Genomic DNA, 12,123 nt, shown 5'->3' with positions numbered 1-12,123 from the left:
TCTTTTTTTGAAATTTGATAACATTATATCAGCTCATGCCTATTTTCAATATCCATATCCAACATAAACAAACTTTTTTAAATAAGGATCCTCAGGATAACAGTATGTGACTGAACATTTTCAGCATTGTACTGAACTCACACTCTTAATGACCTCGGACATTTTTGGGATTTCTGTCAACAACTTCCTGTTAATTATCAGCCGACATAGACACCTAAACTGATATACGTGCTATAAGCTAATATTGGCTCAGCCCAGCCAATTTATCCATGTAGCTCTAAGAATAATAAAAAGATGTGGTGGAGAAAGTGCAGATTTTCTGAATAACTCCATGTTTTATTTAATAATCGGTGCCTGCCGTAGTGGAGCCTCATTAGTCTGGGTACAAATACACAGCTACACGACAGCACATGATGGCTAGGATGATAACAATGAGGACAAAAGTATGTCTGTGTTGCAGAGTAACTCCCCTCTTTGTCTTTTGAAGATAACAGAAGCAGGTATTGCATAGCTGTATGGTACTTACCTATGTTACTTACCATTAGCTAAAGATCAGGACATGTGGTAGAGTGTAATTATGTCAGACAGCACGTCAAACTGCATTAATATCAGTTTAAATGAGGCTATTATCATCATTACAAGGATGTGAAATGAGACACCATGAATACTGTTGATAGCTGGCATTTTAATAAAGCTCAAAGGAATAAAAAAAAAAAGAAAGAAAGAACAAAAATCCATGAACAGTTGAGCATATTTAGTAAACTGAAAAAGAAAAATGAATTCAGAGTTGGCAAAAAATACTATGATTTTCTCGGTATACTTAATGGATTTCATACAACACCACAAAAAAAAAGCCTCATTAGGGCTTCTCATCGGGTGCTTTCGACACACTTCCTTCAACAACTGTACTGCTTCATTAGTACACACCTCCAACAGGTAAATGTCATTACAAAAAATACTTCTATATGCCAAAATATATCTGTACAGTGTCAACACATACTGAGAAAAATGTAACAGTTATGTCAAAAGTAAAGCAACAAGCATGACGAGTGGGTGACAGTGGACAGGGTCTTGAAGTGCTATCATAGGTGAATTCATTTATTTACAATTGTGGACTACTTTAAGGGCAATCGAGATGTGATAGTTAAGACAATACGCCACATTAAAGTGGCGTTTTGAGTATTTGTTAGTTCAAACTGCAACATGGTGAATGGTGACTATTTAAATTGCACAGACGGATGACACAGAGTGGGTTTTTTCATCTATTCTACTACTGATAATAGTCTTATCAGTGACACTGTGGAGTGATCACACTTTTTGCATTTGTAGCACAATAAAAGGCCCCAAACGACAACATACTGATACACGTACATGATAAATTATAAAAGCTACTCAAAAGCTACTACGAGCGGACTTTGTTCATTTTGAATGGATCTGCCATCATATACAAATTAACTTAACTTATATACGCATTGTATATTATGTTTCTCTGAATAAAATCTAAGACGCCTTTTTTTAAAATATCTTCAAAGCGTTATCAAAACGAAATAAATTAAAGAGTCTATTGCAGGTCGCTTTCCAGAATTGTCCGATGGTTCTCCGTTTGCTCAATAATCTCTCATCATGTCACACTTTTGGAAAGAAATTGCAATCACCAACTGAGGTATTTTCCTCACTCTGCTTGGCACTTCACTATACACACACATACACAAATCTGAACTGTTTATAGGTGTTTCAGTCACGTGTTAAAAAAATGAACAAAAACAGAAAAAAACATGCCTGTATAGCAGCAAAAACTCTCATCAAAAATGCTGCCTCTACCTGATCACAGATCAGACAGGCCACCCTTTCTAACAAACCTGTCCTGGGCTTTAAGGGGCGTAATCTGATCCCAGACCTGTGAGTCTCTCCTGCATCACAACAGACGTGTTCAACAGGCGCTGACGAAATGACACCAACACTCACGGCGCATCCACATGACACAAAACAAGCAATAAGGCCACACATGATCAACTTATAGAAACCAAACTGCCTCTCTCGGAGGCGTGACATTCACTGCTTCAGTGGTTCAACTAGGTAAGGCATCGCTCCGCCTCTTATTTTCTTTTTCTTTTGGCACACGAGAACATTGACACACATGCTGACAAGTACACACTTGTGCCCCATTGAAGTCGTCCAGAGTGCGACTCTGTGTGGTGAGGCCCGTTTGTGTTCTACATTCCAGTTGTGATTTCTTTACAGTGGGACAGTGTGTCCGTTTAATGATACAGTAAAATCCACTCATTCTTCTGCGTTCATTCCAGAGAAGTGAGTCCAAATCTTGGTCGGGGGCTACTACTTGGGGTGCAGTTTTTTGGGCGTCCCCTGCTTCTTGGTTTGCCACAGATGACTGGCGATGGTGATGGCGTCCACGCTAGCAGACATGGTTTTGGCTGGGATCTGGCTGAACTGCTTCCTGTCCGAGTTGTACTTGTACAGGCCCTCGATCATCTTGGTGGTGATGCTCCTCGGCCCGATGCCGGCCAGTTTGGTGATCTCCTCCGTCTCGGGGCAGTAGGCGTACACCGACCTGAACTGGCATCCGGCGTCGCGGAACAACACCAGGAAGTTGTTTGCTTCGGATTTCTCCATTTCCTGCAGAAAAAAACACAGAGAAAAGTCATTGTTTTGTGCAAAGTATTATTTATAGGAGACATCACATAATTGTTGAAGCGCTTCAAAACATACATCCAGTATCTTGTTCTTCTGCCCTTCGTTGACTTTGCCAGCCAGGCAGCAGTGAGCCAGAGCGTTCTGGATGATGTGCTTGTTGGACTTGGCACTCGGCTCCTTGTATAGTTTTGGTCCTGTGGGAAGAAAGAGAGCGTGAGATCACAAAAAAGAGATATCACGTTACATACAGTGGCTGTGTAAATGTGTAAACATCACAGGCACGTATCATACCTGTGTACTCAGCGTTGGAGGGAGTGGACGAAGTGGTGGATTCGTTTTCCCAGTCCTTCTCTCCGTTCCGACTACCAGTCGAAGGACAAGAGGAGAAACCTTCTGCGGAGTCCGGCCTGGAGACGATCACATACAAACCAACAAATGACACAAACAGACAAAACAAAAACCCACAACAAATACACGCAAGCATGTACGAGGTATGACAGCGAACACAGACAGATTTCACAGACAAGACATGCACACACACACGAACACACACACAGATGTGGTAGAACAAGGTCAGACACTGTGACACAAATCTCCAAACCCTGCCTGTTGTCTCGTATAACATCAAACTGTGCACACTCCGACAGAGAGGCATGTTCAGCCAAGCAAAGCAAAGTCTCAGCGCTGTCTTTATGGCTACTGCGAGAGATGAAGTCGAGTGCTTGTGGAGGAAACAGCAAACACAGCGGTGAAGCCGAGCAGCCAGCATAGAGAGGAGAGCGAACAACAGCCTGAGAGCAGTACTGCAGAAGACAGAGGAGGGAGAACAGCAGGAGCACTGAGGCGGAAACATCTCAGCCACGCAGGTCCTACGAACCTTAATGCAGAAGCAAAAACTGCGGTAATGGATTCAATTATTTCACTGTTGACACATCTGTCCACTGTCTGTGTTGGAGCTGTTTCACCTGTTGAAGCACCACTTTTTCGGAGCATTACTAACCTTCCCTTTCTTTCTTTGGGTGAGCTTAGATAGAACGGGATATGGGCAGAAGCTACTTTATTGCCTCTGAGGTGACGCAGGCGAAACAGGGAGAAAGAAGAGAGGGATACAAGAGAATCAAGATGCAGAGTGAAAGAAAAAAATAACCTCATTGTCAGAACACCCCATTAAATCAATATCACAGGAGAGTTTATGATGTCTGGGTGTGACACGTTATGAAATATGGGGTGGGACGTGAGAAGCTTGAAAAGTTTAATTGCGGGCGTGCACAGTGGGTGTTGATACACGGATGAATGGTCAAATGTACAAAACCGGTTGCAGCATTTGAAAAGGTGACAGTGAAATAAAGAAGTGACACTGTGAGATTTATACTTGAAGAATAAGATGCGATTGTGAGGAGCTTGAAGAAAAAGGAGCAGGAAAATGAGATGAAGAGTGAAGTCAGTTCGTAGCACTATAACTTCTCAGCCGACTTTAATTAGGATTCGCATGGGTGCTTGAAATCCTTGAACGTTTTAAAGGGAAAAAATCAAGGCCTTGAAAGGTTTTTGAAAATAGACATAAGCATACATGGGTCCCTGAAAGTGCTTTAATTTAATTTTTTTGTGCAAAAAGTTCTTTTGATGTTTCTTTTTAACTGATGTCTGTATGCGTCTCTAAAACCTGCCGGCTCTCATAAAAATGATCATTACAGTAATTAACCTTGATCCGTGTCTCAAGCTATGCCATGTTGGGTCCATAAATTTGAGGGAACTAGGCCTGGAAAGTCTTTGTAAAGTCCTTGAATTTGATGTTTTGAAAAAAAACATACCCAAAAGACATCTTTTGGATGTGTTTTTGCTCAGTGGTTTGATTTGGGGTGAGAATGGAAAGGTGGTTAGAAGACAGAAGATAACAGAACTGAGGTGTCGTTTCGTTTATCTCTTTCATTCTTTTATACAGAACCAACGAGAGAACATGATGATTAAAGTTATTAGACTTGAGGTCTTAAAAAGATAAGAACATCCAGTCTGTTAATACTTTATTATTATATTTCCACCTAATTTAAAGGTGTAATTCTTTGTTTTTTTTAGGCTGGCAGAGTCTAATATTGTTTTGTCTTCTTACACCTCTGATTTATCTAAAATTCAGTCTTACCTGTTGTTCTTCTTGTTATTTGGTTGCTCTCTGTCATTGTCAGCCAGATTGAGAGACGCCAAAGAAACACTTGATACTGAGAAGCCTCGAGGACGCACCCCTGCAACACAAAAACAAGGAGAGGTTTAGCATATGCCTGTCATACACTGATAGTGTGTGTGTTTGTGTGATTTGTATGTCTCTCACCTGTCGCTCTCACAGGTGGAGTAGACGACTCCATGACGTCCCTGTGGATGGACTTGGGCCGCGGCTTCTTCTTGAGACTCCCAGACCGGGGCTTGATGACCTCGTCCATGTCCACCATCAGCTTGAGCTGCTTCTTCCTCAAATACTCATTCCTGATATAATCCCTCCTCGCCTTCTCCTCATCCTTCTTCTGCTGCTCCTCCTCAGCTTTCAACCTGGAGGAGATGACCGAGACAAAGATTTATTGATGATGTGAATATGGGACCAGCGTTAGAATCGGCAAACAGAAATGAAGAGAGTCGGACTGACCGTGCAGCTTCCTTCTTCTGCTCCTGGTCCAGCTCCTGCTGCTGCTTCCTCTCCAGAGCCTCCTTCTCCCTCCTCAGCCTCTTCTCCAGCAGAGCTGCTTTCTTGGCTGCCATGTCCTCCTCACCCTTCACGTCATCCTGGTGGGGAGACGCACACAAAAACACAATTCAGATTACATGTAGAATTATTACAATATGTAGACTGCCTCTTAATCGCGTTCATGAAGAGCTAACAGACATATTTTTTAATTATGGTGAGTCAGTTGAAGTATTACTACACCACGTATGATGTTATAATGAAAAAAAGGCCCTAGTGTGTCGTTTACACCCTCCAAAAATCTATAAAAGATAAAACACTGATTCTCATATAATATTTATAACTGTGGTGGTATTCAATGTGGCCTTCTGTCAACAAACTGACATCGCTCTATAATCAGCGCTCTAATGGTCTATCATGCGTCTGAGTTCTGGCCATTTGTTGTTTTTTTTTCGGCCTAGATTCACTCATGCATTGTTTCTGATCAGCTCATGGCTCAACAGGCACATCACTGCACATGTTGTACCAGGCTCACACAGTATGAGATCCTTCCTGTCTCTGCTACCTGCACACAGCACCATAAGGCTGTGAAGACTGTATTATTAATGAGAAGTAAATTCATTGTCTGTATCTGTTGCACTGAAACACTGCAGCGTTTCCCATACTAGGGGAGGGAGTGACCAGAGGGAGAAACGTTGAGTTAAACTGAAGTTGAAGAGCCCTGTTTCACATTTTAAGCTGTCAAACACAGGTGCAACCACTAACACTGTAATTGCAGCACTACACCGCAATAGTTGAAGGTACAGAGCCTTTGTTAATGTTATTAATATCACCTGTTCTTTCCTGCTATGAAACCTCAAAATGTCTGTTGTTAAAAAGTCGATGTCATTTGGAAACAATATAGAAATACTACTGCTCTCATGCCAGCAAGGCCAGCAAGGTTCAGTCCATACCCATCGGTGTGTTACGGATAATATTTAGACAAACTATTACATGGATTATCACTGACATTCAGAAGATTAAAAAGATCTTTTTATTTTACGATACATATCATCCAATAAATTATTCTGTCGCTCCAGCTCACCTTGAAGAAGAATCCACAGCACATCTTTTGGTCGTCTCCGTAAGCGTCCCCTCCTGCCTCCCCCTCCGTCTCTCCCTCTCCACTGGATGGTCCTCCTGGAGGCTTCAGCCCAGACAGAGGCACCTCCACCAGGTCTCTTCTGTCCTGGGGGTCTCCTTTGACACCGCTGCCTGTGGGCCCTTGGATCTCAGACACCGGTTGACGCAACACCTCTGATGACCTCGAGTTTTTGACTTCCCCCTTGGACTGAGCCTGCTCCGCCTGTTTTCTTTCCTCCTGTCTCTCACCTTCCTTCTCTTTGGCTCCTTCTTTAGCAGAAGGCTGAGGAGTGCCAGCACTCTTCCTTGCCACCGTCTCTTCTTCGTCCTTAGTGTTTTCTTTGTCGTCCTTGTCCTCTTGGTTCATGCGTCCCCCTGGCCCATCATCGTGGCTCAGGTAGGCAAACGAGCTGAGCTGGGTTTGGCTGGAGTTGAACCGCCTCAGTCTGGGCAGGCTGTCCACTGAGCAGGGGGTGTTGAGCATTCGACTGAAGGGAGTGACCTTCAGATCGTTTGGTCGTGGAGTCCGAGGGGTCCTGGCATGGAAGGAGGCCGGTCGCCGCTTGATGCCGGCAGGGGAACGATTGGGAGCGTGGGGAGAGCCGGAGGAAGAAAGGATGGGAGACAAAGACCCAACCGAGCCTCGGCCTGATCCTCGGCCTGTTACGCTGCTGCTACGCAACTCCCGGAGCTGCCTGTGGGGGGAACAAAACAACAACAAGGCCATGTAAGTGTTGGCAGAAAATGATCTTTCCAGTAAAAATATAAACATCTGTCATGAAGTGATACCTGTGTGGAGAAGGAGCAGGAGGAGGGATGACCCAGGCTTGCTGCTGCTGCTCTCTCATGGCCATGATCTTCTCCTGCTGCTGGGACAAACGCTGCATCTCCGTCTGCAGGAAGCCCAACGACGTGTTCAGCCTCTCGATGGAGCGAGTGTAATCTGCAAGGTCGATTTCCCCCGGAGTCACACCTGTATCAGCACAGTGAAAACACAGGTCAGTCAGATAGCTCCCAAAGAAACATCATCATTCTGGGATTGTCTGCCCTGCGATTCTAGTTTTCAGATTTTGGTTTACTCACCTCCGCTATCCTCACAGGGCGATTTAGGAGCTGCACCGTCTGGCTTGCACCTCTCCGCCCGCTCCATGCTGCTCTGGCCGGTTTCCTTTGAGGACGTGAGCGGCTCCGGAGAAGGTGTTTCTGCGCCGCCTGAGCTGGGGCTGAGAGGGGCAGTGACTCCTTTTCTTCTCACCACATTCAGAAAGGCCGTTCTGCCCATCTTCTGACGATGGCGGGTGAACGCTGCTTCCACCTGGAAAACGTGAAGCCAAAATTACACCATTTATCATAGCCAGAAACTATAAAAATAGAAATTACATAGAAATTCAGGACTTAAATATTTCAGTGAGAAATAATGTAAGAGGGGCAAAAAACGGCCATGAACTACTTACTGAAGCTACACTCTCGGCTTTGATTGTCTATATTTGTTTACCTTCTTCTTCTGGGCTTCAATGGCTCTCCGTTTCTCTTCCAGCTTCATCCTCAGCTGAATCATCTCTGAGGCAATCAGGTGGGAGGGGTCTCTGGGAGAAGGTGTGACTGGGGAGGGAGATGTGATCGGCAAAGGAGGTGTGGAGATCTAGAAAAAAAGTGCAAAGATTATTCACATTAACTCAACGCACACGACTGCAGATTGCATTCCCGTCTCTGCAACAAATAAATAAAAGGGAACAAACACAACAGGACACAAACCTGAGAAGGAATACTTCTTGCCGGGTGTGTATACGGCACATTGAGGTCTGAGCTCTCTGGTGTGGTTCCTCCGCTACTCCTTCCCTCCAGCTTCCTGAACTTCTGCTCTGCAAAGCTCGTCATCCGGATCATGCCGCCTCCAGAGCCTCCGGAGGACGAGGCGGGGCTGGCTGTGTGGGATCTGGGGAGTGTGGGTGCTGAACTGGGACATGGGCTGCTCCTGTCACCTCCGTCTCCCCTCTCCCCATTAGAGTCAGCATCACCCACCCCTTTCTGTCCTCCCTCCTTGCTTCTCTCCCTCTCGGGCCGGTCTGACAGAGGGCACGACCGGGTCATGGCCTCACAGTCTGGGTCCATATCTGAATAGTCTCTCAGTGAGGAGGAGTCCTCATCCAAGCTCTGGATGTCCTCCGTCCTCACGTGGATGCCGGTGTCGACTTCATCAGTGGACACAGAGTTCGGGTCGTGGTCGTTCAGCCGAGCCTTGGCCGAGCCCTGGTCGTCTCCTTGACCGTTGGCACCTGGAGGGTCTGAAGGATCCTCACCGTGGAGATAGAAGCCGTTATCTCCGTCTCCCACGGCCAGGCTAGCGTGAGGCCTCTCTGTGTCGTGGATAATCTTCAGTGCCTCCTCGATGCTCGGAGGAGTCGATGGGCTGATGTGCCCACTGTGGTTGCCAAGGCGATTGTTGGGGCTGTTGCTGCTCTCTGGGAGGACTCCATTGGAGTACCTGGGGACAGGGTAGGGCCAATTAACTGATGCTGGTTTAAAGAAACAGTCAGCTGTGATGCATCTTTACTATCTCTCCTACTCACCTTAAGTGAGTACCATTGAATGCCCATCTTACTTTAATGTCTTTGTCATGCAGTGTGAACATATTTTCAACTGATGCTAATACTGAAGATTAGCTTCACTTAACTTGATTCACTGTTGAAAACTAGCAACATATACCGAACAGGCAGCTAATGTTTACCGTATCCTGCCAGTGCTAAAAGTGCTAGCATGGATGTAACTATAAATATAGGCTAAGGCTATAGGCTAACACACTTAGCCTCCACCTACCTCTTTTCCAAAAGGGTTATTCTTGTATCACTAAACATACAAAACTCTCTGTAACGGTAGTTAGTCTTAGTACTTGTACTTAGTCATTTATTAATTTATCTCATTTAAATTAAGGTAATTTAGAGGAAAGAGTATTATTTTACTTATTTAACGATCATAACCTAACACATCCCTCTACTTTACCTGCTTTGGTTCTTGACTGAGAATGTGTTGTTCCTCCCCAGGGGTTTGTGGGAGATGAAGTCCTCGTCCTCTTCTGGTATGTGTCTGCTCTGGCCGTTTACATTGACAGGCATGAGGGAGAGGTGGCGCTTGATGCCCCCTCGAGATGCAAAGTGAACTTTGAACCCAAGACCGTCACTGCTGGCGGAGCGGGTCATACCGCGGAGGGCGGGGGCTTCACCGGGCGGCACGGTCGGGTCTCCGTCCAGAGGAATCTCAAAGGAGATTCCCCGACAGGAGGAGCTGAGGGAGGAAGGAAATGTATGTTAGTTTAATGTGGAAACAACAGAACACTTCACATTTGTGGGTCAGTGAATATCGTCTGCTGTGGAAAAGATGTGGAGTTTAGGTACCGACCGTTTTTCTTTGGGCCATGTCCCAACGCAGCCATCCACGTAGGACATGGAGGTAGATCTCTTCATTACACCTGTAGCAGAAAGGACAGAAGTTTGTGAGTTTCTTACTGCTTTACTTCAGTAAGGTGCCTTAGTTTTTAGGAAGACAGGGGCTTACATGTGTACACAGTTTAATTTAAGCTAGTCTGGAGATCTAAACTACACTGTATAGTACATATACAGTACATGTAATAGCTAGGAATAGGGCTCAAACACAATAGGAGAGAATAAGAGTACTGCATGGCTGTAAATCGGCCACTAGAGGGCCTCTAGTTTCAAAACACAACACATCCACACATTCTTCCACTGCTCATGACTCACATGCCAGACACTGTAACTGCTAATAGTCTGGGATGAATATTTATTTGGATTATCACTCAACGGTCAGCTTTAAAAAAACAATCTGTGCACATCCTCAGTTGATAACAGATATTTACCCTCTATAGGAATGCTCTCTGGGCTGTCAGCTCTGTCTGCATAGCTCTGTTTGACTGGACTGGACACAGGAGCCATTTTCCTACAAGTTGAAACAGGCTCGCATGCTGCGGAGGGAAAAATACAACACATAATCAACATTCAACTTAAACCTTTGAGTTAATTATCAGAGTTATCTGATAAGGGTTAACAACAGCATGCTGATATTATTGTGAAGGTGTACTGTACCGTTTGGGTCGAAGACTCTGTGCTGTACAAATGAAGGTTTAACCACCTCAAACCACCAGAAAAGCTCGGCCATAAACACCAGGTAGTTACTCTGCAAGACCACACACACACACACTTGTGGTTAATGATGCAAACATATAAGCAGTTATTTATTAATGATTTTTAGCACCGCATTTGAGATGAGCCACAGCTTTTCGACAGATCAATGAGGTCACGGCATGCCAGCTGTTGCTAGGTAACAGGCTCAGGTGTGTGCATGTGAGTGTGTTTGTGAATATCAGCACATGTTTCATTGTCTAAGTGGTGTGATGTCAAAACACATACGCCTCATGAAAGCTGTCCAAAACACCATCTGGAGTTCAGTTTAAATGTGTCGCATATTGTGCGCGGGTGAACGCACAGAGCAGCGAGTGAGTAAGCCACATCAATGATAAATGCATGTTATAAACAGAACGTCTCTGGAGGTTTAAACAGATGATTTCATCTGAGGGAAACCTTTCGGTCGACACACACAGACCACTTTAATTAATTTCTAGCCGGGATAGAAAGACAAAAAAAATAAAAGCTGGGGTTTTCTTCTTTCCGAGAAACTGGATCTTCATTTTAGCCACTTAATGACATAAACATTTCTTTTTGTTTAACATATTAAATGAATGCACACACACACAGACACACACACACTAGTTAAGATTCAGTGGGCATTCAATCTGTGGCAGTGTGCCAGTCTTTTTAACTTCTCTTCATGACCATTTTTATCCCTCCACTCCCCTCCTTTGCCTTCTTTCTACAACCTAAGCACTGTACAGCCAATAAACACTCAATGTAAACAATATAGTGCCTGAGGAGGGAAGACAGAAACATGGAGCAAAGAGTGCACAAGTGTGAAACCCTGTATGCTGCGTTGTTTTGAAGAATGGAAAGTCCCGGTCAGCTCGGTCGGACCGTGACTTGAATCCGAATGTTCCTACCCACGCTCCCTGCATACTATTTACCCACACGGAGAGCCCGTGCTTCTCATGTCTCGATGGCACAGAGATGCTCTGAAATCTTCACAGTGAGGCTTTTATTAATCAGAAATAAACGTGTGCGAAAAGTGGAGATTAAAAGCAGAGAGTATCAGCAGTTGTCTCGTCTTAAAGGTTCACAGATTTTGTTGTTTGATTTCTAAAAAAAAAAAAAAGGAGGGGGAGAAAACAAGAGAGGCAGGCAGAGACGGGTCAGGATTGTGAATCTCCTCCGAGCTCAATCTGTCCTCTGTTTAAGAGGGAGAGGGGGGTATTTGGCCTGCAGTGTCTGTGCTAGAAAAGCACCAACACACACACATACACACCCATATCATATTCATTAAATCTGGCAGCAAAGCAATACTCAATGTAGCAAAATGATCTTTATGCCCCTCTTAATACATCCACACACGCACAATAACAACCCCTGTGAGAAGCAAACCAAGCCTGCTCCCACACACACACACACACACACACACACACACATCCATTATTAAACTTTTCCTTTGCATGACTCATTTTTGCCTTTTTGTCATTTCCAGTCCTGACTCTCCTTATTCCCGCAAAACACTTTTCTTTT

The 12,123-nt window shown here is 44.6% G+C and overlaps 1 protein-coding gene across 1 annotated transcript in view; it reads right to left on the bottom strand.

Moving 5' to 3' along the window:
• Positions 1 to 666: 666 nt before the first annotated feature.
• camsap2b (calmodulin regulated spectrin-associated protein family, member 2b) overlaps positions 667 to 12,123 on the bottom strand; it is a 37,500-nt gene continuing 26,043 nt past the window's right edge. Inside the window, exons 7-21 of the mRNA XM_073491807.1 lie at positions 10,540 to 10,630; positions 10,314 to 10,418; positions 9,839 to 9,908; positions 9,443 to 9,724; positions 8,198 to 8,927; positions 7,938 to 8,084; positions 7,526 to 7,757; positions 7,232 to 7,415; positions 6,405 to 7,137; positions 5,285 to 5,421; positions 4,976 to 5,190; positions 4,790 to 4,889; positions 2,944 to 3,059; positions 2,728 to 2,846; positions 667 to 2,634 (exon numbers count right to left, since the gene is read on the bottom strand). Of these exons, the coding sequence (XP_073347908.1) occupies positions 2,335 to 2,634; positions 2,728 to 2,846; positions 2,944 to 3,059; positions 4,790 to 4,889; positions 4,976 to 5,190; positions 5,285 to 5,421; positions 6,405 to 7,137; positions 7,232 to 7,415; positions 7,526 to 7,757; positions 7,938 to 8,084; positions 8,198 to 8,927; positions 9,443 to 9,724; positions 9,839 to 9,908; positions 10,314 to 10,418; positions 10,540 to 10,630 (3,561 nt within the window). The 3' untranslated portion in view covers positions 667 to 2,334. The remainder of the gene's footprint in view (positions 2,635 to 2,727; positions 2,847 to 2,943; positions 3,060 to 4,789; positions 4,890 to 4,975; positions 5,191 to 5,284; positions 5,422 to 6,404; positions 7,138 to 7,231; positions 7,416 to 7,525; positions 7,758 to 7,937; positions 8,085 to 8,197; positions 8,928 to 9,442; positions 9,725 to 9,838; positions 9,909 to 10,313; positions 10,419 to 10,539; positions 10,631 to 12,123) is intronic.

The sequence above is a fragment of the Pagrus major genome, chromosome 21 (genome assembly GCF_040436345.1).
Source record: "Pagrus major chromosome 21, Pma_NU_1.0".
NCBI classification, from domain to species: domain Eukaryota; kingdom Metazoa; phylum Chordata; class Actinopteri; order Spariformes; family Sparidae; genus Pagrus; species Pagrus major.
This window is presented reverse-complemented; position numbering and strand designations above follow the sequence as displayed.